This window comes from Plectropomus leopardus, chromosome 8 (genome assembly GCF_008729295.1).
Source record: "Plectropomus leopardus isolate mb chromosome 8, YSFRI_Pleo_2.0, whole genome shotgun sequence".
Taxonomy (NCBI): Eukaryota; Metazoa; Chordata; class Actinopteri; order Perciformes; family Serranidae; genus Plectropomus; species Plectropomus leopardus.
In genome coordinates this window covers 23,362,459-23,385,759 of record NC_056470.1, presented here as the reverse complement: position 1 = coordinate 23,385,759, position 23,301 = coordinate 23,362,459, and the positions used below count along the sequence as shown (strand labels likewise).

The following is a 23,301-nucleotide window of genomic DNA, read 5'->3' as shown; positions in this document are numbered from 1 at the left end:
TAAGCATCCACATGAAAACGCAAAGTTCAGTGAAGAAAGTTGAAGCATATCCCATTTCAGATCAATCTGGCACGATCACAGTCACTGCTCGGAGGCATCGAGGCTCCCAAACACCAGCTACAGTAATGTGGGCTAGCTGGCCGCCACAGCAGATCCACATCTAAACCATCACAAGACTCGCGCACAGATTAGTCTTTTAAAGACGACATGATCAGAACAGAGAATCTTTGTTCAGTCAGTGTACTTGCACAGTTCATTTCCTTGACCTCAAAGATGCAGCTATCGTCATCGTTCCCCGCGAAGAAGACACACTAGCAGGCGAGTGAAATTATCTGTGAATATCTAAATCAGTTCACACCTGCTTTAACCCTCTGAAAGCTGGATCGACATCACTTTTCTTTTGCAGACAGCTTTTACAGTTATTTAAACCTTTGAAACCTGAGCAAATTGGTTTGATTTCTTAGGAAAATGTGGCGAAAAAAAAATGTGTAACTTGGTAAGAGCTGTCCCGCAAATTGCAAGAAATCAGAAAAATATGACGAGAAAATGACCTAAAATTTATTTATTTTTTTTAAAAAGGGAGGATTATTAGTATCCCAAAAACTATATTTATAATTCTGATAATTTTATGTTTAAAATTGTTACAGGAAAAAAATAGCATAAAATATATACAGTTAATACATTTATTTTTAATTTTTAGGTCATTTTCTTGTGTGTTTTTGTTTTATTCTTTTATTTCGTTAAATATTTTCTTATTTTCAGGAAATTTAAGAAATGTTTTAAACTAATTTCTTGCTAATTTTTGGGCCATGTCTTGTGCAGTTGCTCATCTCCTTCAGAATTCAATGGGTTAATTAACAATCCCAAGCTCTGGTTATGCTTCATGTGGACTCCCAGTTTGGCTGAAACATCTCTGGTTCAAGCATGTAAGAACTGCCGTTCTCCCCAGTCGTACAGAGAGGACTACATGAAGCATTTCAGCAGTTGTGGGACACGATAGTGACTCATTAATCAGGGAGAGATCACTTTAATTTGACCTGAGTGACTCTGGGATGATCCTGTCAACAAATCTTTACTTGAGTATCCACAAGATCAAAGGAGGATTGTCTTACATGAGCTTGGTGAGGATACATGAATGAGGATTTTGAATAACAAAATCATTGTGAGCCACATTTTACGGTCACGGTCTTTGTGTTTTCTCATCAGGATTGATTGACTTGATGTAGGACCAGATTCAAAGTACAGCTTGTTCTTAACTCAGAAACAGAGACTGTGTTGATGTAATGGTTTCTTCTAGATGATGTATGTAAGATGCCTTTGAAATGGGCTCGGAGGAGATTGTCAATAACAAATACAACGTCAGAGACCTCAGCCTCCAGTGCCACCTTCCTCCCACTTGCCAATCACACTAAAGCAGGAAGGAGGATCTGCAGGCCTTTTAGCCTGTACGATGATTTATTCTAATGCTTCCAAATGATGCCAGTTTGTCACTGTATCTGTAAAATATGCTAAACATGGCAATGAAAGCACATGCATTAAACATAAGTCTAACACACACATAGTCCATGTAAACACACATAGCGCCTGCACCTGTCTACATACATCATTACTATGCAAAAACACATATTTGCCCAGCTTCCTCAATGAGCTCGGAAACCGTCGTTTTTCCCCATCGCTCGCCATTTCCAGAGCGAAATCTTGTGTTAGCACAGCAGATATTTGGTCACAAGAACAAAATATGAACCGTGCGTGTGTGAAAAGCAGGCAAACAGAAGCTGGGGCCCACTCATCCGTTACAAGAATGAATGGCCATCATTAGCATGAGGCTCCCCGGCAGCACCCTGCAATGCAGCGACACACACAATGGCGAGTGCCACGCTTCCCCCTGCCGTTCCCCCAGAGAAGCCCTTTTGTTTGAGCAGCATCTGGACCTGACCTCCATACATTCGAGGCTGATGACCCCCCTCTCAGCTCCTCATCTCTTCTCCTCTCCTCTCTTACCCTAACCTCCTCTTAAAAACCTGCTCTGCCTCTACAACAACCCCCCTCCTCCTCCTCCTCCTCCTCCTCCTCCTCCTTCTCCTCCTCTCCTCTCCTGTCTGTTCTTCACACACAGATACCCCCTCCTTCTTCTAGCTAAGGAGAGCAGCCATCTCTTGCTTCTTGAAAAGAAGGTCTGTGTACTAGTGGGCCTTACACAAAGCCTGCAGGGTGAATTAGAAAACCAAGAGGAAAAAGCACCAGGGCTACTGGCCATCTGTCCCTCTGGGTTGGACGTGCCTGCTCCGACTGTGCCTGCCCCCCTCTTCCCCTCACATAATTCCCACCCCTACCCCCACCTTCCCTGATTCCCTTAGCCTATATACACAGCATCAACCACATACACACTCTCTGCCATGCATACATCACAGGCTTCGGATGGCGGATGGTGGTTGGCGGTGAGAGTGGAGAAAAAAAGGAGAAGGAGAGAACGAGGAGAGAATAAGGAGCTGCCACTTGCCTGGATGCAGAGCGAGCCCGGAGCCAGCAAATCAAGCCGTAATCCCTTTCTTTGTGTGAGCGGCAAACAGAGAAATTTGTCTCCAACAATGATTTCCCCGAGATCGGCAGTGGAGTGGAAAACAAGGAAGCGAGGGAGTGAAGGACAGCGAGGAGGGGAGGGAGAAACAGAGAGAGAGAGAGAGAGAGAGAAGGAGAGAGAGAGAGGAGGAGATGGAGGGTGAGAGCAGCAGAGGCAGGGAGACAGTGGGAGCAGCTACAGTGTGACAGAGAGAGACAGAGGAAGGCAGCAGTCACCACCGAGCCACAGGGACGCTGACACTCACTGGAGGATTTGAAGTGAAGAGAGAGGAGGACGACGGAGAAGAGAGCAGAGAGGGAGAGGGAGGGTGAGATCAGGTGGGGGGAGGGAGGATTGGTTCGCTCTGTGGCTCAAACGCCGGGATAACGCCGAGATAACCCTCATCCCCAAGCAGCAGCTGTAGACGTGAGAGGGAAATGAATCCCACGAGAGAGCGACTTCTCTATCAATTGTGACATTTGCCACACATGATAACAATGGCCATCTGTAGCAGTGGAGATATGAAGGAGAGGGGAGGAGGACGGGTTTGAGGGGGTGGGGGATCCTATAAACACACACACATGCCTCAAAAGAGGAAAAAAAAACACCTCGACCAGTGGTGGAGGGAAAAGCACCTGTTCGAGTCAAGCAAGAGGGAGCAACACATGTGCTCGGGAGAGAGAGGGGGTGGAGGGGGGACATGAGACACAAAGGAAACAGAGGGCCGAGAAGTGTGGCTTTTATTTGACTGCCTTTGTCATTCTGCCTTGTCATGCCATGAAAACATTTGCATGTGTGTGTGAGAGAGAGAGACAATAAACAGGAGGTGGCAGCGATAGTAGGTCACCAAGAAAGGAAGAGAGGGAGGAACAGGAAGAAAGAAAGACAGAGCGAGAGAGAGGGAAACAGTATAAACCTTTCAGTGTTGGACTGACCAGCATTGTGTTGTGACCCATTTTTGTCTTTGAAGTGGCTAAGAGAAAAAATCTAAGAAAAAAACTCCATCAAAACATGACCACAATTTGCATCATCACTAAAAGGGGACCAAAATGCTTTTCCTTAATTGCCGTCTCATTTATAGTTTTATATATCGGTTGTTCATCTTAAATGATGCCAAAGTTTCAAATAACACGTCAAACTTATTTTAAAGTAATCCCTGTGAGCAAAAACTGCAACCCAAAAATACAACGAGCTTGCCGCATTTTTCTGAGGCTGGTAGCTGTGTTAATGTGATTTAAGCTAGAAGAAATTATTTGTTACACAAGTTAACTTTTCACAGGAGTCACAGGACTTGTATTATTGATTATCTCCATCTTTTAGTTTGACTGCAATTTGCTGGAAAATGAAATGGCTCTACCTTAGAGCAGCTGATGTAGCTTTCAGCTTTTCATAGCCATTTCTGCAGGCCAGATTTAAAAGTTATATTTATATGGTCATCAGCTCCATGTGCATGACTGCAAGTATTTTCATCACATAGCCTACATTGCTACATGTAACTACATGCTAATGTCAGGGAAACGTTGAGTCTTATAGTTGTAGATACTGTTAATTTCTCCCTGAGTTTGAGTCACATTCCTCCTGATACATGTCCATTTGTGAATTAGAGGCTTTTATTAGTGATTTTTCATGCTTGAGTGTGGCTATATTCTGTTACAGTCATTCCCCAGCTGCAAGTACACTGCTAAACGTAGCTACATGCTAATGTCAGGGAAATGCACAAACTTGATTGCCAACGTTGTTAATTTCTCCTTTATATCGAATTGTATTCCTGCTGGGCCTTGTCAGGTTGTTAAGATTTAGCTTTTATTGACTCATTTTGGTGATTTTTAATGTAAGAGAGTGGCACAATACTTTGTTACAGTCATTCATTTGCTGCAAGTATCTTGCTTCATATGGCCAGCTACTAGGGATGCGCGATAATTATTGGGACCCATAATTATCGGCCTGATAATGGGACCTATGATGTCATACCAATAATTCTGATAATGACATTTTTAGCCGATCAATAGAACTGATAATAAAAAGCATAAATTGCTTTGAAAATCACTGGTGTTGCCCATGGCTTTACTCCACTAGTGCTGCAAACTGCATATTCTAATGCATACAATTTACTTTTACTCTGATTAAACAGATTGTCAGAGCATTTCATTTGAAAAATAAAAAAAAAATCATTACCCTATTCATACCTTCAGGTAATGAAAAACAAACAGAAAGAAATGATCGGTTATTGGTATCATATTGGCAACAAGAATCTGGAAATTATCGCTTATCGATATCGTCTGAAATAATCATTATCGTGCATCACTACTAGCTACATGCTGACGTCAAGGAAATATGTATCTTGGTTGCAGACGTTGTCAATTTCTCCCTGATATTGGATCATATTCCTGCTGGAACATGTGTGGTTGTGTTTTAAAGCTTGAAATGGTGATTTTTCAGGATAGAAATATATCCTGTCACAGACATTTCGCTGCTCTTGATGGTGCAGAGATGCTTAAATGTCTCAGAAAAGCTGGCCAATCAGAGCAGACTGGGGTCTTTCAGGAGGGGCGCTAAAAGAGGCAAAAGGTGAATACAGGTGTTCAAGCATGAACAGTATGAGGAAAATATGTGTTTTTGGAACATTAAAACATGTAAACATAGTAGAAACCCTTAATTGCAAGAACCTGAAAATAAGCATAATAGAGCCACTTCAACACTAATAAGCCTCACATAGGAGTTTTGTCATATTAGGTTTTTCTTTTCCTTTTCATTGAATTCCATGAAAAGACCAGTACCAACAAATATTCTCTGTCTTACAAGATCTGCCGTGTAACCAAAGCCCGATATGCCATATTTTTCTGTACCAAAGCCCTACATTGTTTAGAAACACATTAAAAACACATCAGTGAGCCACACTGTTTCACTGGATGACATGTTCCTTTATCAACATGAACGTGGGCACTGGAGTTTATTTTAAGTCAATCCCACATCCACCATCCTGCTGCTGTAAATACTCACTAAAGCACCAAATTCATGTCCTCAAATAATCCCCAACAAACACAATTTACTCCCGTTAGAGTCAAGTTCTCAGAGCAACTATACATTTGAGACCAGTTAAGATCGATGCCTCCAGCAGGAACAAATAGGCTCAGGCCTTAAAGAAGCCAAAAAGTACAGAAAGACATGCTAGCACATTTTTATTTGGGTGTTTTTATGGGATTTGTTGACAATCAGAAAATATAGTTCCAGCCTCCTTTACTGATTTATCACTACGCATCTGTTCTGTGTTCATGGACTGATGCATTATCTCGAGACGCTGGCCAGATTTATTTTGACATACAGGCTGTAAAAAGTAGAATATTTCACTTTAATGAGTAATCAGGGACACTTCTTTCTGCATGTATGTGTTCAGGTGTGTGTCTAAGCAACAGTGTCATGCTTTATTGCTTATATGTATTGTTCCAAAAAGTAGTGTGAGTAATAACTTGCTCAGGTGTGAGAATACAATCAGCAGGATTTAAAGTTGACTCTACATTTTACTCTCCTTATATTTTTCAAGCACAGCCATTCTCATTTCTGTGGCATCAAATACAGCATCTTGGTCAGCGGCCATTGCCAGTATTTTGTCCATGCTAAAGTGGAAATAGACAAGTGCTTCGCTTTAACTTTACAATTACAAAGTAAAGCTTGATTGCACAACGTATTAGCTATAGAATAATGACACCATAAGCTGAAGGATTGGCTCCCTGTAAGCCGCGCTTTCACTATGTAATTTCGGTCTGCCACTAGACAGAATCTGAAGAGGATATCACTATTGTTTTCCCCAATAGTGATTAATAGCTATCACCAGTTAACAAAGAGTTCTTTGCAGTTACTAGAGGTGAGAGTACCTAACTTTGAGTATGAACATTATAGGGAAATAAAGAGGAATTAGGAGGAAAATGTGTCCAGAAAAAAATCTGTCAACCCCTCAGACTGTATTACAAAATGCTTTATGACATATTTCCCATTTCTGTTGTGCATAAAGTCAAATTTTAATGTGTGCCCTATGCACTCAGAGGCCTTTCCATCGTCCTGTGATGTTTGCAAGAGCCCAACATGTTCATCACATAATCAGGCAGGAATCTATTTTCAATATATCAGAACATCATAATCCCAGGCAGGGCACTGGGGAAGGCTCAGAGAGGCGGATTTACCGGTCACATGGCAGAGCGCAAGAGGACACACAGCCAGAGATAGGGCAGAGAGGCAGGGAGTGAATAAGCAAAGAACAAGAGAGACAGAAAGAGGAAAAAAAAACATTAATCTAGTCGAGAAGCCGCATTTTATTATGAAGCACTGCAATGCAAATGAACACACACACACAGGCGCAGTCCATAGAAACCAGAGGAAGTGGAATCATGTTGCCTTCCTTGATTAAATCATGTCTATGCATATGTGTGATAATCAAAACTATTCCTCGGAACACACACACACACACATACACACACTCTCTTTCTCTAATCACATCCCCAATAGATCCACTGTGCCGTTTTGTTGAAACGCTTTAAGCCTAAAATGTTGTGGTCATCACAACTCATGCAAAAGGCTCTTTTAACACAAACATGACATGAGTACAGTGGGGAAATTAACAGAGTAGAGCTGAACTGTGTCACCCAACCGCAGATCCAACTGTTTGTGACGTAACCGAGCCCAGCTGTGGACTCTGGCACGGCACTGAGTGTTTGGCTCGAGCCACACTTTTTGTATATTTCTCAGTTATGTGAGACAGCTGCAAAAATGGTGCTCTGGCACTGTCAAGACACGAGTGGCTCTAATGGACACTAATATGTAACAAAAACTACAGTGATGATGATGATGTGGAAAATGTTTGTCTTTTCAGAGGTGGCGATGATTTCAAATGATGAAAGGGAAATAAAGTGTAAGGGAATAATTCATGGGTGAGTGAAAGGGAAGAATGAGATCAAGAAGAGATTAAACAAACAAGAAAAAAGCCAAAAGAAAGTGGGTTATTGAGTAAAGATGGAGAAATTATGCTAAAGATTGGTTAAATTCTTCAGCCAAATGTCCTGGTTTTAACATCAACCAGCACAGCGTCATCAGTACTGATTTTGTTACTCACAAGGCACAGCATGGCGATACAGATTGGCTCGGATGATCTTTTGAAGCTCGTGATCGGGGGAAGACTTCTGAAATCTCAGGCTCAGGTAGTGCTTCAGGTCCTTGTTGAGCTTGTGACCTGGAAACAGCAAACAGACCAAAACAGCTCAAGTAAACAAACCCCCACATCGAGAAATCTGCTTGTCTCTTTGCTGTTTACATGCTGTCATTCGACCAAATTTAAGGTCATGAAAGGTTGTGACATTTCTGTTGTGGAAATGCTCCTGGATACTACAAGAGCTAAAGACAGATCTTGTTTACCTTCCTGTGGTGGTTTGGAAAAATATAAGTCATAACAAGTTTGTTTATTGTGTTTACATCTAAAATGTCATGTCAAAAATGTAATGAGTAATCCTAATATTTTAATTACTTCATTACATAATGTAGCTTACTATGGCAATGAAGCTGAAAATTGTCTGGAAAAGAGCTATCCAAAAAGAAGACCTCCCTGCATGATGAAAAGATCCAAAAGGAAAAGAATATATGTTTTACTCGACATACAAACTTTTACTTTTACTGTGACGGCCCCTCTGCTGGTTCCTCTTTCTCTGTTAGGTTCCTGTGCTCATTGCAGGGCAGCAGACTTTATGATTTGAATGTAACCCCTTTGTAATCACCAACATTTTTATAGTAACTGAAATTTAATTACATCTTTTTTCTTAGTAACTTTAACTAATTACATTGACATTTATTGTGTAATTTAATTACACGTTACTACTTACTCCTCAAAACTAGATAAGTGGGTATAATTTTCAACACATTTACCGTATTAGTTTAATGTGAAACATAGTTACCGGTCAGTGTCAAAAGAAAAAGTGATAAAAAGCGTTCAAATCAATATTATCCAGTGAGAAAACAGCACAAAGTAGGATACAAAGATCCAAATGTCGTTACAATGACAGTTTCCATTTGATATAATCAGTCGACAAAAACAAAACCACAGATGAAAAATTCTACCAAGCAAAGTTAAGTGAACTATTAAAATCGTGTTGCATGAAACTCATTTTTGATTTTCTTCGTGTTACTGTCGCATGGAAGTTATGTTTCATGCAATTTGCAACCTGCAACTAGTTGCATTAATGCTCCACAGTCTAAAGAAAGCCTAACATTTGCTGATTAGCAATAAACACAAAGTACAGCTGATGCTGATGGGAATGCCATTAGTTAAGCTGGTATTAGACAAAAATAAAATTTTGACCTGATGCTGACACTAGATGGAAAGTGAATGGTTCGACAAAGCCATCGGAATTCATCCTGAGAATGTTTGTACCAAATTTAATGGCATCTATCAAATATTTGTTGAGAAATTTCACTCAGAACAACATGTCAACCTCATGGTAGCACACAAGGAAAAAATAAGTGCATCACCAAAGTCATTAGGATTCATCCTCTGGGAACCATAACACCAATGTTCATGGTAATCTATCAAATAGTCTTTGGGATGTTTGACTACAACCAAAAAACATCACTAGCCGATGACACTAGAGGTGAAGTCATTGGGTTTTGTCTGTGCAAAATGTCATGGCAGTCCATAAAATAGTCCTTGAAATATTTTAGTGTGAACCAAAGTGTGGGACTGACCTACCAACTGACCGACCGACCGACCGACTGACTGACACTCACTGCCATCCATACAGCCCCACTCTACTGGATTTCATTCATTCCAACTTCTATCTATTTCTTAGATGGAAATGTGGCAAATTGCAAAGATGTAATGTTGACAGTGTGAGTAGAGCAGAGAAAGACACACAATGTCTAACAGGATGGTTAATTTAGAGAGAAACACAGAGATTGAGGCGGGTTTGTGTAATTGATTAAAAGAGTCTCTGATTGGCTGTAATTCTCAGGCTTACTCAGCATTCATCCAATCAGAGGTGCTGATGCTGCTGGCTGCGTTTGGACAGAGCCGCGGCGCTCACAATGGGGCCAGATGGTCAGAGCTCACTCTCACACCAGGGTCTCATTTAGGACCATTTAATGATCTCCAAATATATCATCCATGTCTGGGAGAGCTGGCAAGCAGTTGTTGGGGGAGGTGCCATGGCCTCCTGTCGGCCTCCGATCACAGCGGAGGAGTTTCTCTTGGCTCCATGCTTTCAGATGGCAGGGTCAGTGTGCTGACCGGGTCGGTAGAGTTTACTTTGAAACCAGTGGGAATAAAGATGCAGTGACATGACTGTTTAAGCACTTCTAGGTTCTGTTATGTCACATATTTCAGTGTGAAAATGAAAACGTGAACATGGTAAAGTTGTGCATTTTCTTAATTTGACTGGGTCACTAAAAAGTGGGCGTGTCTTTGCTGTAGCGCTGTAGAGAACTGTTTAAGCTTCACCATACCTCCAGGTCAAAGGAGAGATGAATAAATTAGACCTCAACCACATTCTTTGGAAATGTCAACAAAGTTTTTCTCAACTGACATCCAAACACAAACCTGCTCATATCGCTTCACTGACCATTAAAAAAAAAAGAAACTTTCAATTCTAATTTCTGATATTGCATACTCTTACTTTTGTTGCTTGTCTTACCTACAAATTAGTTTACTGTATTCAGTAATTGATTTAAAGGAGAAGTTAAGTATTTTGTGAAATATGTTTCTTAACTTTTTTGCTGAGTCAGATGAGAAGATTGTGTCTTATATGTCTGTATTGAAAATAGCTTCGGTTAGATGAAGGCTGCAAACAGAGAAACAACTAGCCAGGCTCTGTCTAAAAGTGACAAATCAAACCTATCAGCACTTCCAATGCTGGTCTTACACCAAACAACTTTTCAGTCGACTTCACTATTGCAGACATAATTGTGGCATGTTCCTGTTTTCTTGATTGATTGCTGTAAAGAGGTTAGAGTCGGAGCTGTCTAAGTAAGTCTTTTTTTTGTTTGTTTGTTTAATATAATCACACCTTTTTACACTTGGCTCATTCAAGCTGCAAAGTTTAGTGACATGACTTTGTCAAAAACCAATAGCTACACTCTCTCTGGCACCACACAAGAAGCAGCAAACCAGATAGACAGTAAAAATGGTGGGGACTCACATGAAGGCCACTAATCTGAACATGTTTCAGTTCCCTTGGACTGTGGAAAAGGAGACAAAAATGGTGAAGTTGCAGATTGGACAAGGGTAGGTGTTTAATAGACATGTACCTGATCCACCAACCAGCCCTTATTTCAGTGAAGTCTTACATTTTGAAACAGTCCACCTCTCATTCCTACGGTCTCCTCCCACTAAAATAGTGCAGCTAACCAGTAGAGGCTGGTAGCAGGCTGAAACAACAAAATCAAAAATATAAAGCTTGTATGCAAATGCAGCGTGTACCTGTGCTGAATTGACAAAAATACTGTCGACATATGGCAACTTGTGTTTCTCTGGCCGCTTGAGGAATAGTTAATATGCCACAATTCTTAAAGGGAGCTTGGTGTGAAATTTTCGACCAAGAGCAAAATAGGAAAAATCTCAAAAGGAATCAAAATCTTATAGTGTATGTCTACAAAATCTCACATTATCTTTAGATGTGATAGGTTGTCATACACTTAAGTCTTTTAAAAGTCCGCTAGTCTATCGTGGGCGTAGAGCTCAGTAGTTAAAATGTTGTATAAGGGCTGCACAATAAATTGAAATATTATCAAATAGCAAAATTGCCAAGTGCAATGCCCATATTGCAGGAGCAGCAATTGTTGGATAAAGGTTAATTGTGTCATAACATTACAAATGAAGTGTTGTATTGCTACAGATGCCCAAGCCTGCAAATTATATTCCAGTATGTGTAAAAATGACAATTTGCCGCTTAGGGCTTTGTGCTGGACTTCTTCTTGACTGGGAATAGTTGCCCAGAAATCAGCCAATACTCCAGGAAGCTGCAAGCTAGGTCTCCAGTCTTTAAGCTGAGCTAACTGTCTGCTGGCTTTAACTTTACCATATAGACATGAGAGTGGTATCAATTTTCTCATCTATCTCTCGGCAAGAAAGCAAACAAGCATATTTTCCCGGTATGCTTGTAGATGTGGAATGAGGTTTGTAACTGAAAATCCTTCAAAACGGAGCAGGAAGTGCTTGCGGCCTAAGAGGAAGTGCCTCTGCTAAGACAGTCGAGGACAAGGACAAACAAGCATCAGTGAAGCAGCTGAGAAAGTGAAAACAGTCTTAAAGCAGAGGAGTATCTGTCATCTGCCCTGAGGTGTGGCCCTGTGGTGACATCATCATCTGTCAGCTTCACATCCACCTCCTCCCCCCTCATAGACATGACTATAAATACCGAAGAATATAACACTGATGATGCGACATCCCAAAAGACACAACAGCCACACACAGTAGGCTACAAACATTAAATCTTAACCAAATCAGCCACTAATATGTTTGTCAAAATGAAGCTTGGGAGACCATATTTGCCATGTAGGGATTTGCATCAATTTGATATCAATAATAACATTTAAAGGTGTGAATCACATTCATAAACACAGCTAAGCTAATGTTATCATCGCTGTTATTTGGATTCTGACGTGGGGTTTATCTACCCAGAAGTGGAGACACTGGTTGGTAGTCTACCTTGCTGTATTTTTCCATTCCTCTACACACACACGCACACACGCATGCACACAGCCCACTGTGTAATTCAGTGCAAGCAAAGCACAGTCAGGTAATTGTTACCTAGCAACCAGTCAGTGCTGACGACCATCATTACGGTCCCTGCTAGGCAAGCAGCAGTCAGATTGTAAAAGGAAAAACACATACAACAGTGCACACACACACATACAAGTGTTCAATTCATTCTCTGCATCTCCCATGTCCGTGGTTATGTGATTTATTTAAACTGCTCCTCAACAATAATGAAATATGCTACACGCACGTTAGTGTTTTGCATTGTGTCATTTCTGCTGGCTCAGATGCTTCCCTGAGATAAAGACCGCTGTCAGGAACAACCCCCCTCCTGTGGATACGTACAGCGAGCAGAGGGCGGGCCGCCCAGGTGTCATGCTCCATCAATGAGAAAGTCATCAAATATTTAATATTTATGAGGATTAAAGCCGTGTGGATCAGAGATTACCGTCACACCACTGTGTGTGCGTGTGCAGTTCATACACTGTTTACTTAGTTTCTCCCCGGATTTTTAATCACAAATGCTGTTTCACCAGCGAAGAACCAGATGTTATGGTGCTGTAAATGTCAAATTGAAAAATAAAACCATACTAGTGTCTAGCTGCTTTACTAAATAAGTTCTTCTCAGATGCAGACAGCAGGTTCATGGTTTGATATGAAACATTTCAGCATAGTCACAGTTTGATACATCGTCAGCTTAGAAATATAGCCTCCAGAGTGTGCTACACTTGTTTTTATTTTCAATTTCCTATTCAGCTTTACCAATTTATTACATGGTATTTAAGATTTGGGGATAAAACAATAGCTTTTTTTTTTATTGACCCATTTAGAGTAGTTTCCCAGCAGCATGTAACAAAAGGAAAAACAAAAACAAAGGTTTAAACAAAAACAACTAGATGGGGTGAGAAAACAGGAGATATTATCTCACTGTGCTGCAGTGTTCCACGGATTTTGAACAATACACACGCTGAATTGTTCAATTCACCATGTGCACTGAATGGGGTTTCTTGTCTTGCATACAATAAGACACAGCGTATTGTGACTGGGAATGTGATGTATACATTATGTCTGCTAATCTATAGATGTATGTTTTTCTCTAAATATAATCTGAATAATCTGTGTTGACATTTTCATATACTAAAAATAGGTTTATATTGAGGGATTATATAGATTTGACTAAATAGGTTTATATTAAGGGATTATATAGATTTGATTAAATACAATAGAGGCTGCCTATATGAGAGTAATTACTCAGAGAGCTCTTTTATAGCACGAATCAATATAATCAATATCAGTGCGTTAATGTTGATATGCCTATGAGGTAAATATGTAGTTTACATGGGCATTTAGATTATGGAAGTAAAACATTTCCAATATTTCTATCAAACACCATTTTATAAGACCACCTTTTACTCCTTCTGCTATAAAACGTTAGACTCGACTTTCAGATGTTTTTGTGAAGAAAGCAAATATTTTGATGCTGCATTTTCGTGTCTGTGACGTGTGCTAACCGACCCCGGTCTCCCCTATTTCTACTATCCCTGTATTTCTTCACAGAGCTACAACATTTGGATGGTGAAAAGTTGGATTTAAAACAATTAACTAATTAGTCGATTGACAGCAAAAAGCTTTTTTTTTTGCAAAAATTACATAAATTTACAATTTTAGCCAATAAAATGTGAATATTTTCGAGTTTTCATAGCTTTCTATGATAGTAAGCTGTATTGTCTTTTGGTTTTGGACTGCAGGTCAGACAAAACAAGCTTTTTTAAATGAGTCATCTTGGGCTCTGGTAAAACTGTAAAAGGCATTTTTGATGGTGTTCTGACATTTTATAGACCAAAAGAGGAATCAGTGGAGAAAATAAACATCAGTTGCAGCCTTAAGAAAATGCAATGTTATTCTGTCTGCCAGTGAAAATACTGAAAACAACAGACAGTCTGTCTCTGAATGATAAAACGGATCATTTGAGAGCTTGCAGAGGATATTCTTGATTCTCATAACAATGAAATCACTCCATCAGGGAAAATCTGAGACACCAGAGACGTTAGCGCGTTGAGAGATGTTTCCTGGGAGCTGAGATGTTTGTGGAGTCGGCTGGTAAAAGACTGACGGAGATCGCTGCTTTTCAGCCCGGGATGAGGCAGAGCAGTGAAGTGTGATGATGTGAGGCCCCTGTCATTTTACAGATAGTCAGAGAGTGAGACAGAGAGATGGGTTTAACCCAAATAAGAGTGGATTATACACATCCTCCATGCCTCCAGTCGGCATTACATAACCTTAAATCTAGTTATGCATCCCTGTCTCATTTTGGGGACGGGGTGGGTGGGTAGATGTGTGCAAACATCTAAGGACGTAATGATACACACACTCTCTCGTGTATTCCTTTGAACATAAAAACACAGAAATGAATCTGCGTTTTAAAGATATGATATTAATTGCCTTTGCAGCTCTTTTAAAAAGGTTTGGATGCTTTTTTAAATTAATGCTACATAATATAAAAAGAAGTGACATTAAAACAAACCAAAATAAAATAAACATATGGCCGTGGCTGCTTCAAACATCAGCAGAAGACTGTCAAGCAGCTGCAGCCAGAGTACCACAGAGCAGCTGTCTTCACTACAAGTCACTGGTACTATCTGTCAATCATGTCTGTGGAAATAACCACGCCAGGTGGTTACTATTTCAAAAAGACAAAGTGGTAGACATCCAAACAGTAGTTGTGGTTTGGGTGTTTTTGGTGTCTCTCATAAAGAGTGAACATTATTTTAAAGAAATGTCCATGTGAGTGTTTGTGTGTGTGTGTGTGTGTGTGTGTGTGTGTGTGTGTGTGTGTGTGTGTGTGTGTGTGTGAGACGCTCTGTTCAGCTGCTGATTGGGATTCATCTCCCGTCCTCCAGCTCAACACTGCCCTCTGTGTCTCTGAGCCTCACCACTGAAAGTCTGCTTCACACAGGCACCGTTACCACAGCAACCCAGAGCCAACCAGCGAAAGAGGTGAGCCATGTGTGGTCATTATGGGCTGCTGCCCCCCAGTGGTGGAGCTCAAGTCCATGAGGTTGGGGTGAAAAAACAAGACCTACATAGCATGTAACTACAAATATGGCATGCTTCATCCCTGTAAGAGTTACTTTGAATAATCAAAAAAACTATTAATTTTAAGCTTATAACTAAAAAATTATTAAGTATTACCTTTAAATACAGTTTTTTAATATTCACTTGAGTATGTCACTTTCTTCAGAGGCAAATAATGTACTTTTTACTTATCTACATTTTTCTGAAGATACTTTTTAGATTAGGATTTAACAAACACAACATCTCATGAATTTGTAAAATATGATATATTGTTGAAAATCAAAATTTTAAATATTATATACAATGGTTTAAAAAGAGCTCCAGCTGTAATGTTAAAATGCTGCCTTCGCATCCTACCCCTACACAATATTTAAATGTGATGTGTATAATAATACTGAGGGGCTGGTGCTTTTACTTTTGATATGACCCACTAGAAGTGTGAGGCAGTGTATTCATCTGCATAGACTGTACTCTGCCTTTATTTTCTCGCTTTATTCCTATTTTCTGGGCTTTATAAAAAGGTAGCGACCAGGTGCCAGACTGTAAGCAGCACGCATCCAATAGACATAGCGTTGAAAAAAAACCAAAACAACAAAATGCATTAGCGAGACAAAACGCTAAACGAGTGAATCTGAGGTTGGCTTTTACTCTCACTTTCGCTTGGGAGAATGTTTACAAAGAGTAACTGACAATCCTGCATAGTATACCTTTAAGTATTTTCATTTGAAGTAAGTTTATACTTTTACTGCACTACATTTTCGAGGGAAATATTGCATTTTTACAGCTGGAGTTCATTATTACATTAAGATATTGCTAACAAACCATGAATTTATAAAATATGATGCATTCATTAAACTATCCAATATTATATAAAACAGTTATAATGTGCTCCAAGTCCATCAACTGTTATAATAAAATGCTCCCTACACATAAATAATAATATTTAAAATAGGATATATAACATTAAAAGGCCAGTACTTTTACTTTTGATTACATTTTTCTGATTATACTTCTGAATTTTTACTCAAGTGAAATATCAAATGTAAGACTTTAACTTGTATTTTTAGTGGTATTACTAATTTTACTTTCATTAGGTAAAATATTCTTTCACCTCTGCCACCCAGGTGTTTGTAAGACACCTTAAAGTACCAATCATACTTGCTTACAGTCAACAATTAAACAGCAAACACATACAATCTGCAACCAAACTGTAACGGACAGATCTTTTGAGTTTAGTAAAATATCAACACAATGGTTTTCTTTTAGGAAACAGACCACACATGGATATGTAGTTTAAAGTGGCCACAGCAGCAAAAATCCCTAAATTATAGCTTCTCTCTGGGAGAATGCTGTACAGTTAATACTCTGCAACTGGTAACTGACTAATTACTGAAAGCAAAATACACATTACAAAATAATGAGGGTGGTTACACTGAGAATGGAAATATTCTCATACAAACTCTTGTTTAAACACTAAAACAGACTCAAAACAAACATCACCACAGAGAAATCAACTCTGTATGTGTGTGTCTCGTCAGGAGCTCTGCTCTTGTGTGTCAGGCTCGTCTTTGTGTGTTTCTCTCTCTCCTGGAAGTCGCCGCTGGCACAGATTAGGTGTTAAATGACAGGCAGGTTGCCCTTACTGTGTGTAGAGGAGAGCAGACAACCCTGCAGTAATTGGAGGGCACACACATACACACACTCACACGCATACATGCACACACACACACACACACACACACACACACATTATCCCACCTAATGAAACACCACCTGTAGTGATGACAGAGAGGATTACGGCACAAGACAAGACGCCCTCCCAAGCTCGATCACCACCAGAGGGTGTTGGGCTAAGGTGACCCTGTGTAGGTGTGTGGCCAAGAAACAGTCAGGTGGAAAGCCAGCTGCTCTTCAGACTTCGCACAACTGGTATGGCGTGCTTTAAAGGAATATAGGAACATTTCAGGGAAATAAACTTGTTTGCTTTCTTGATGCAGCCTGTTCTACACTAAGTGCACAGTTTGGTGTATGAGTGAAACACACAGGCTTTCCACTAAGTCCATTATAAATGGAATAACTGACGTTGTTTAAAGAGCGTGAAAGACCGCTCAGTTTGGGTGGGACAGGAGGTGGACGGGTCAAACAAACACCGGACTTCGACCCAGGCGACTAGCGTTTGACACCAATAAACAACACTGGATGTGGTGTTTCTCCAGACGTGTTTGTGCCACTCAAAGCGAGATGAATTTTAGTGACATCCACATCTTTTTCGAACCACAAACTGCCAAAACCTAACTGCCCCCTCTGCTTCAAGATACAACACAAAAGGCTGCCTCCAGAGTCATTTCGGTAACGCCCAGGGCTTCTGCCCAAGTGTCAAAATATGACTAGTAGAGATGAGATCGTGTTGCTTATCGAGTTAGATGTAAAGATCAATACAAATCGCACATTTGTCTGTTATAAGCAGGCTAGCTTAGCTTAGCATAGAGACTGTAAACAGGGGGAAACAGTTAGCCTGGCTATGTCCAAAGGTTAGAAACCTACCAGCATTTTAGTTTTAGTTTATTTGCACACAGATGTGTGTAGAAAAGATTATGTGTATAGAAAGAAGTTTTATAAATGTACAAATTACAAAAAGGTTTATATTTACAAGATAAAATGTGTTACAAAGGAATCAATGGAAGCTCTAAAGGTCAATTATTAATATCTCGTTTGTTTAATCCAAACAAAAACTATAGATTTGCTGTAAAAACTGCAACATTTATGTGCTGGTCTATTTCTTCAGTTTTAGTACAGATGAAATTAAGATTTTACCTGTTGATCAGTGAGCTTTAGAGGTGGCGGTAGGTGCATTTTTTTTACCTTCAGACAGAGCCAGGCTTGTTTCTTCTGTTTCCACTTGTTATGCTGAGCTAAGCTAACTGGCTGGTGACTATAACTTCAGTTATATAGAACACACGTGAAAGTGTTATCAATCTTCTTTCCAAATTATTGACAAGTAGGCAAATGCATGTGTTAGTATGTATATTGTCAAACTTATCCTTTAACACAATAATTGGGTAGACACCATCAGATGTGCTCAACATTACAAAGAGCATTGTTGTACAGAATGAGAGAGATCTCAGTGGTCAGTTGAGGATTTCACAAGCCCGTCTGTTATCACATTTTGATTAAGACGGCTCCACTCTGTCTGCGTGCTTCTATCTAGTGCTGTGGCACAACAGGAGCAACAAACTGAAACACAGTTACACAAAATACACACACTGATTGTCCATCACAGTTTTATTCCAACCACGCCATCTTCCAAATCTTTAAATTGCCCTCTTTGTCATCATCCCAAGTCATCTCAGGCCGATAACCCGGAGCTGAGACTGAGCACAAAGAGACGGCATTTCCTCCAGAGGACAAATAATATTGTATTTCCTCTGGCTGATTCCAAATAATGGCCACAGAGTAGGAACTGGAAATGCTGGTTCTTAAACAGTAAATTCCATTGTTTCAGCAGCTTCCTGTGGGTCTCAGGACATCCCGTCAGTCAACACTGGACTCTCCAGTTACACTTGAGAGCATTTAACTCTACATTATCCAGCAATATGAGGAGGGGCCGACTGAGAGAGGTGAACACATCAGTAAGGATGCAACAGACAAAACTAATCAGATACTCTCTGCTCTCAGTGATGGGTTTCACTCCACTCGCTTGGTGTGATAAAGTAGCTACAATCTCCAGCTATTACATCGCCATTATCCCAGCTGAGAGGTCACAACAGCTGATGCAGAAGACATGATAAAAATGATCTTAAACATGGGACACACTTGTTTTGTTCTCATGTCAATTAAACACATAAACACCCTCCCTCTTCTTCTCCTCGCACACAGATATAGAAGCAGGGTGTAAGGCTTTTTGTTACTGCTTAAAGCTGCCGCCGTCTTATTGCGGCCTTCTATGAGCCCTGCAATCAGCGTTGTAGGGGTGGAGAGGAAAAAACAACAATCACAGAGAGGTCCGCCATAAAGCTCTGGACCGGTCCTCTGCCTTCTACTTCTATAATTACGTCCATAAGCAGCCACACCCTGGGCTGCTTTCATGTTATTCCCAGTCTGAAGCTGTGTACAGTGAGAAACTAGACAGGAGCCCCGATTCATACTGACATACTCCTCCAAAGGGTTTCTCATCTGTGTTTTTGTTAAGCCTTTATCTGATTTCCAGCAACCAATGGTATCAGTAAATTTCAGTATGGCGGGAAATTCCTCCCAGATTGAAACTAAAGTGAAACTAAAGTCAATAAGTATTTTAAAATGAAAATATCCAGGGGTTTTTTTTTTGCTTTTTTTTTTTTTGCTTTAACTTATCATTATGAAGTAAATTCTGACTGTAGTATGTAATGGCTATAGAATGATGACAATAGAATTTAAGAATTTTAAATTTATTTTTTTAAACATTTAAATCCTGGTCACCATTTGCTTCAATTGTTTGGGAGATGAGTGCAACGTCTTTTCACCTTGAACCTCTGCCAGTGTTTTGTAGACTATAAAAATTTACTCGAATTTCCATCGGTATGAGGATGAGTAGATAATGACTGAATCTTCATTTATGGGTGAACTGTTCCTTTAATGGCTGAAGCGCACAAGCATGTTTTTAACTGCTAAATAGCTGTGAGATAATTAAAAGACTTTAAAAAATGACCCTCCGGTGCCTTAAATGTCCTCAATAAAGAGTCAGTTCATAAAAAGGGTGCATCTGGTTGTTCTCTTCAAACACTGGCTTACAACAAACCGTCTGGTTTTGTCTGTTGGACAGGCAGAAACATATGGATGGTTTATGTGAGGAGGCAGACGGGCCAGTTCTGACCCAGTTCTCCAATGCTGTGCTGCTGAGTCAGAGTCAGCAGTGCATGATGGGAGAACTGGTATGAAAGAAGAGTCACAGACAAAGACGCACACACAGGAACACACACCGAGGCGAGCAGAGGCGGTATGTTCCGCTCCAGTGCGCTGCATCTGTTCATAGCTAAATATAACCAGAGGAAGCCAGGCCTACCGCTCCCTCCGCTCTGTGTTAATAGCTGAGTAGGCCAAAGGATGGAGGAATAAAAAAGAAGGCAGGGAGGAGAAAGAAAGGTTGGTGCCACTGTAAAAGAACGAGTAAAAGCATGAGGGAGTGGGTTGAGAGGAGGGTCAGTCTTGAGTGATGTGGGCTCCATCCCAGATAAACAAAGATACTGCTTATAAATTCTGCGCCCAAAAATATTTTAACACAGACTAAACATGGAAACTATTTCTGTCAAATACTGGAACACCAAACTCAACATGCTCCAGATGGCAGGATCTCTATTCTTGTCCCCTGGGTTCATTTTTAAAGTTAAAGGAAAAACACATCTTTGTGCCATGTTTCTAAAAAAAAAAAAAAAAAAAAAAAAAAAGCACACAAAGCAGCTATTTAATGTGTCCATTGTATCTTTTTTCCTCCCGTGGGCAACACGTGTAAAAACACTGAATCCTCCCTGTCGCTGATGGAAAGCATCAAGCTTCGGCCGGTATGTGAGCATGCCATCAGTTCTAACTGGCTGCCTCTGTTAAATGTCATTGCCTGCCTGGCCGTCGCACACAAAGGGCCCCACTGTGATTAAAGTCCCCTCTTTCACAGGAGCCAATGACCATGGGCAATGAGACGGAGATGAGATACACGTCCCTGTCCTCCCTCGGCTTCAGCAGCAGACTGGAGCGCATCACACCACGGGGACGAGTGTGTCATCACCGGCCGCCTAATTTGATGAAACTCACAATAAAACAAGAGACGAGGAATTACCACATTAGGCTTGAATTATAGCGTATATGCATCTGGATGAAGGAATGGAAAAGGAGAAGTCTTTCCACCGAGCGTAATAACCACTAATTTGTACCTTGAGGGTTGTAATTGAAGGAGCTTCTCGTGCACAAACAAACCAATGAACTTGAAGGGGAAACCAGAAGACGGGACATCTAGTGACCTATATATCTGACTTCTCTGCCGTGTTAAACCTAATATTAATTAACATATATGGAACACCCAATTTTACAAGAATAGCCGCTCTAACCAAGGGGCCATCCATCAGATATGCAGAGCTATGTGTAGGGAGATAGCTGACAGACATGAGGCCCCACAGGGAGGTTCATTAAATTAATCTGTCATGTGAATTTCCTCAGTTAGTTACCCAATGGATGCTGCTACCACAATTTTATGCTGAGAGGAAGCAGAATTTCAGAAGTGCCAGCTGAGCATGTTTGTTAGAGGATTTAGCTAACATGCTAAAAAGTGTTTTTAACCAGAACATGAGGCGTAGGTGCTCAGAATTACAGTTTTTTAAGTTCAAGAAACCTGCTTTTAAACAGACGAGAGGGGGGAAAATAAATGCAACTGATTACTTCCAGTGAAGCAAAAGTCCCCCACTGTCGACATGCAAATGTTTTTGCCAGTGACTCTTACTTATGAACTGCATTTCTTTATGTCCTTATTTATTTGAATATATGTTGGTGCTTGTTCAATTGTTTCTAATTGATTGTGTGTGTCCTGTCAAGATTTTGAAGATCCTCATTCAAAATGAGGATCTCCCTCAATGACTCCCGAGTTTAAATAAAGTATAAATAAAAAAAATTTTAAAAGTCTGAAGTCTCCATCAGAAGTGTCTGAGAGTAGAGATAACACACCGCAGACTGACAGCTGGGGATCAGCAGCTGAGATTAGATTAAAGAGAGGCCTTGGATCTCAGCAGCCAGCAGTGATGTTACGATGCTGCAAACCTTTGTAGGTGCAGCCCTGCCTCTTCAAATCTAATCACCCCCAGCAACATGTAGCAGCGCATCACATACACGAGTTCACGAGCTGCTCAGTAACAGTATCTTTGGTTTATATTTGCTGCACCATTTTACCATTTCATTTCCGTTTCCATTTCAAGTTTTTTTAGCCTTCGTGTTTACAGGACAGAAAACAGTGTGGCACTCCCTTCTTGTTCACAAATTCTCATATTACAATCAAAACAGTGCACTAAAATATACTTATGGAGACATTTTAAGCAAGAAATAGGCAATACAGTACCAAAATCTTTGTTTATATTTGATCAGCACTGCTGAGTTTCACAGTTCGATCTGAATTTGGTTTCTCTTATGAGAGTTAGAGGGGCTCTCGCTCTTCATCCTGGCTGTTTCATTACTCCCTGCAATATTTTAAACTGACCCACTGTCCAAAAAAAGGTAAAACTTAACCATTGTCTGGTTTGGTCGATTCATTTTTTGATGAACATTAGTTCTAAGTCCTAAGCTCACTGAAAAACACTGGTTTCCTGTGACTGCTTCATAATAAAAGTGACTTAATGTTTTGCCAGTTAAATGCTTTTAATTTGAAGCTGCATCAGTAAGAAATGTTCCGTTTGCATTAGCAGCATTTTTTTTCCCACAATTATCACCATAGACACCCAGTTCATAGTACTGCAAATATACAAATATTGCAGTATTTTTATTTGTGGGCCACACGTCAATCATCTTTGTCTTACCTCATGGCAGGGATAGATAATGACTTAACATACACATTTTGATATTACCTAAAAGTTCAAGAAAAAGGAATCAGTGTTGATAAAAAAAAAAAAACAATAAACAGTATGAGAACAGCCAAAACTGACTTTATGTTGTGAGATACTTCCCACACTGCCAGGCACGGCTTCTGGCTTTTGCTTTTGGTGATGCAAGAACATTGATTTGTCGGGTAAATCTACCCCGTATTCCCTTCCCACAGGTGACAGTATAACAGATGGTCCAGAGAAAAGAAGAGCCTGTCTCTTTTTTTTGTAAGCAATGTGTGCATACAGAAAAATGCAAAAAAAATTGTACAGATTTAACCAACCAGAGGCACGCAGATAAAATGTGGAAATACTTTGATATTTTCTCCTGAATGTTCGTTGTGCCT

At 40.2% G+C, this 23,301-nt stretch overlaps 1 protein-coding gene across 13 annotated transcripts in view; it reads right to left on the bottom strand.

Annotated features, from left to right (window-relative positions):
- Window positions 1-23,301, bottom strand: part of LOC121947397 (membrane-associated guanylate kinase, WW and PDZ domain-containing protein 1-like) — a 118,159-nt gene that overhangs the window by 72,864 nt on the left and 21,994 nt on the right. For all 13 annotated transcript variants that reach the window (XM_042492429.1, XM_042492434.1, XM_042492431.1 and 10 more), the window contains exon 2: window positions 7,665-7,781. In XM_042492429.1, the coding sequence (XP_042348363.1) occupies window positions 7,665-7,781 (117 nt within the window). The remainder of the gene's footprint in view (window positions 1-7,664; window positions 7,782-23,301) is intronic.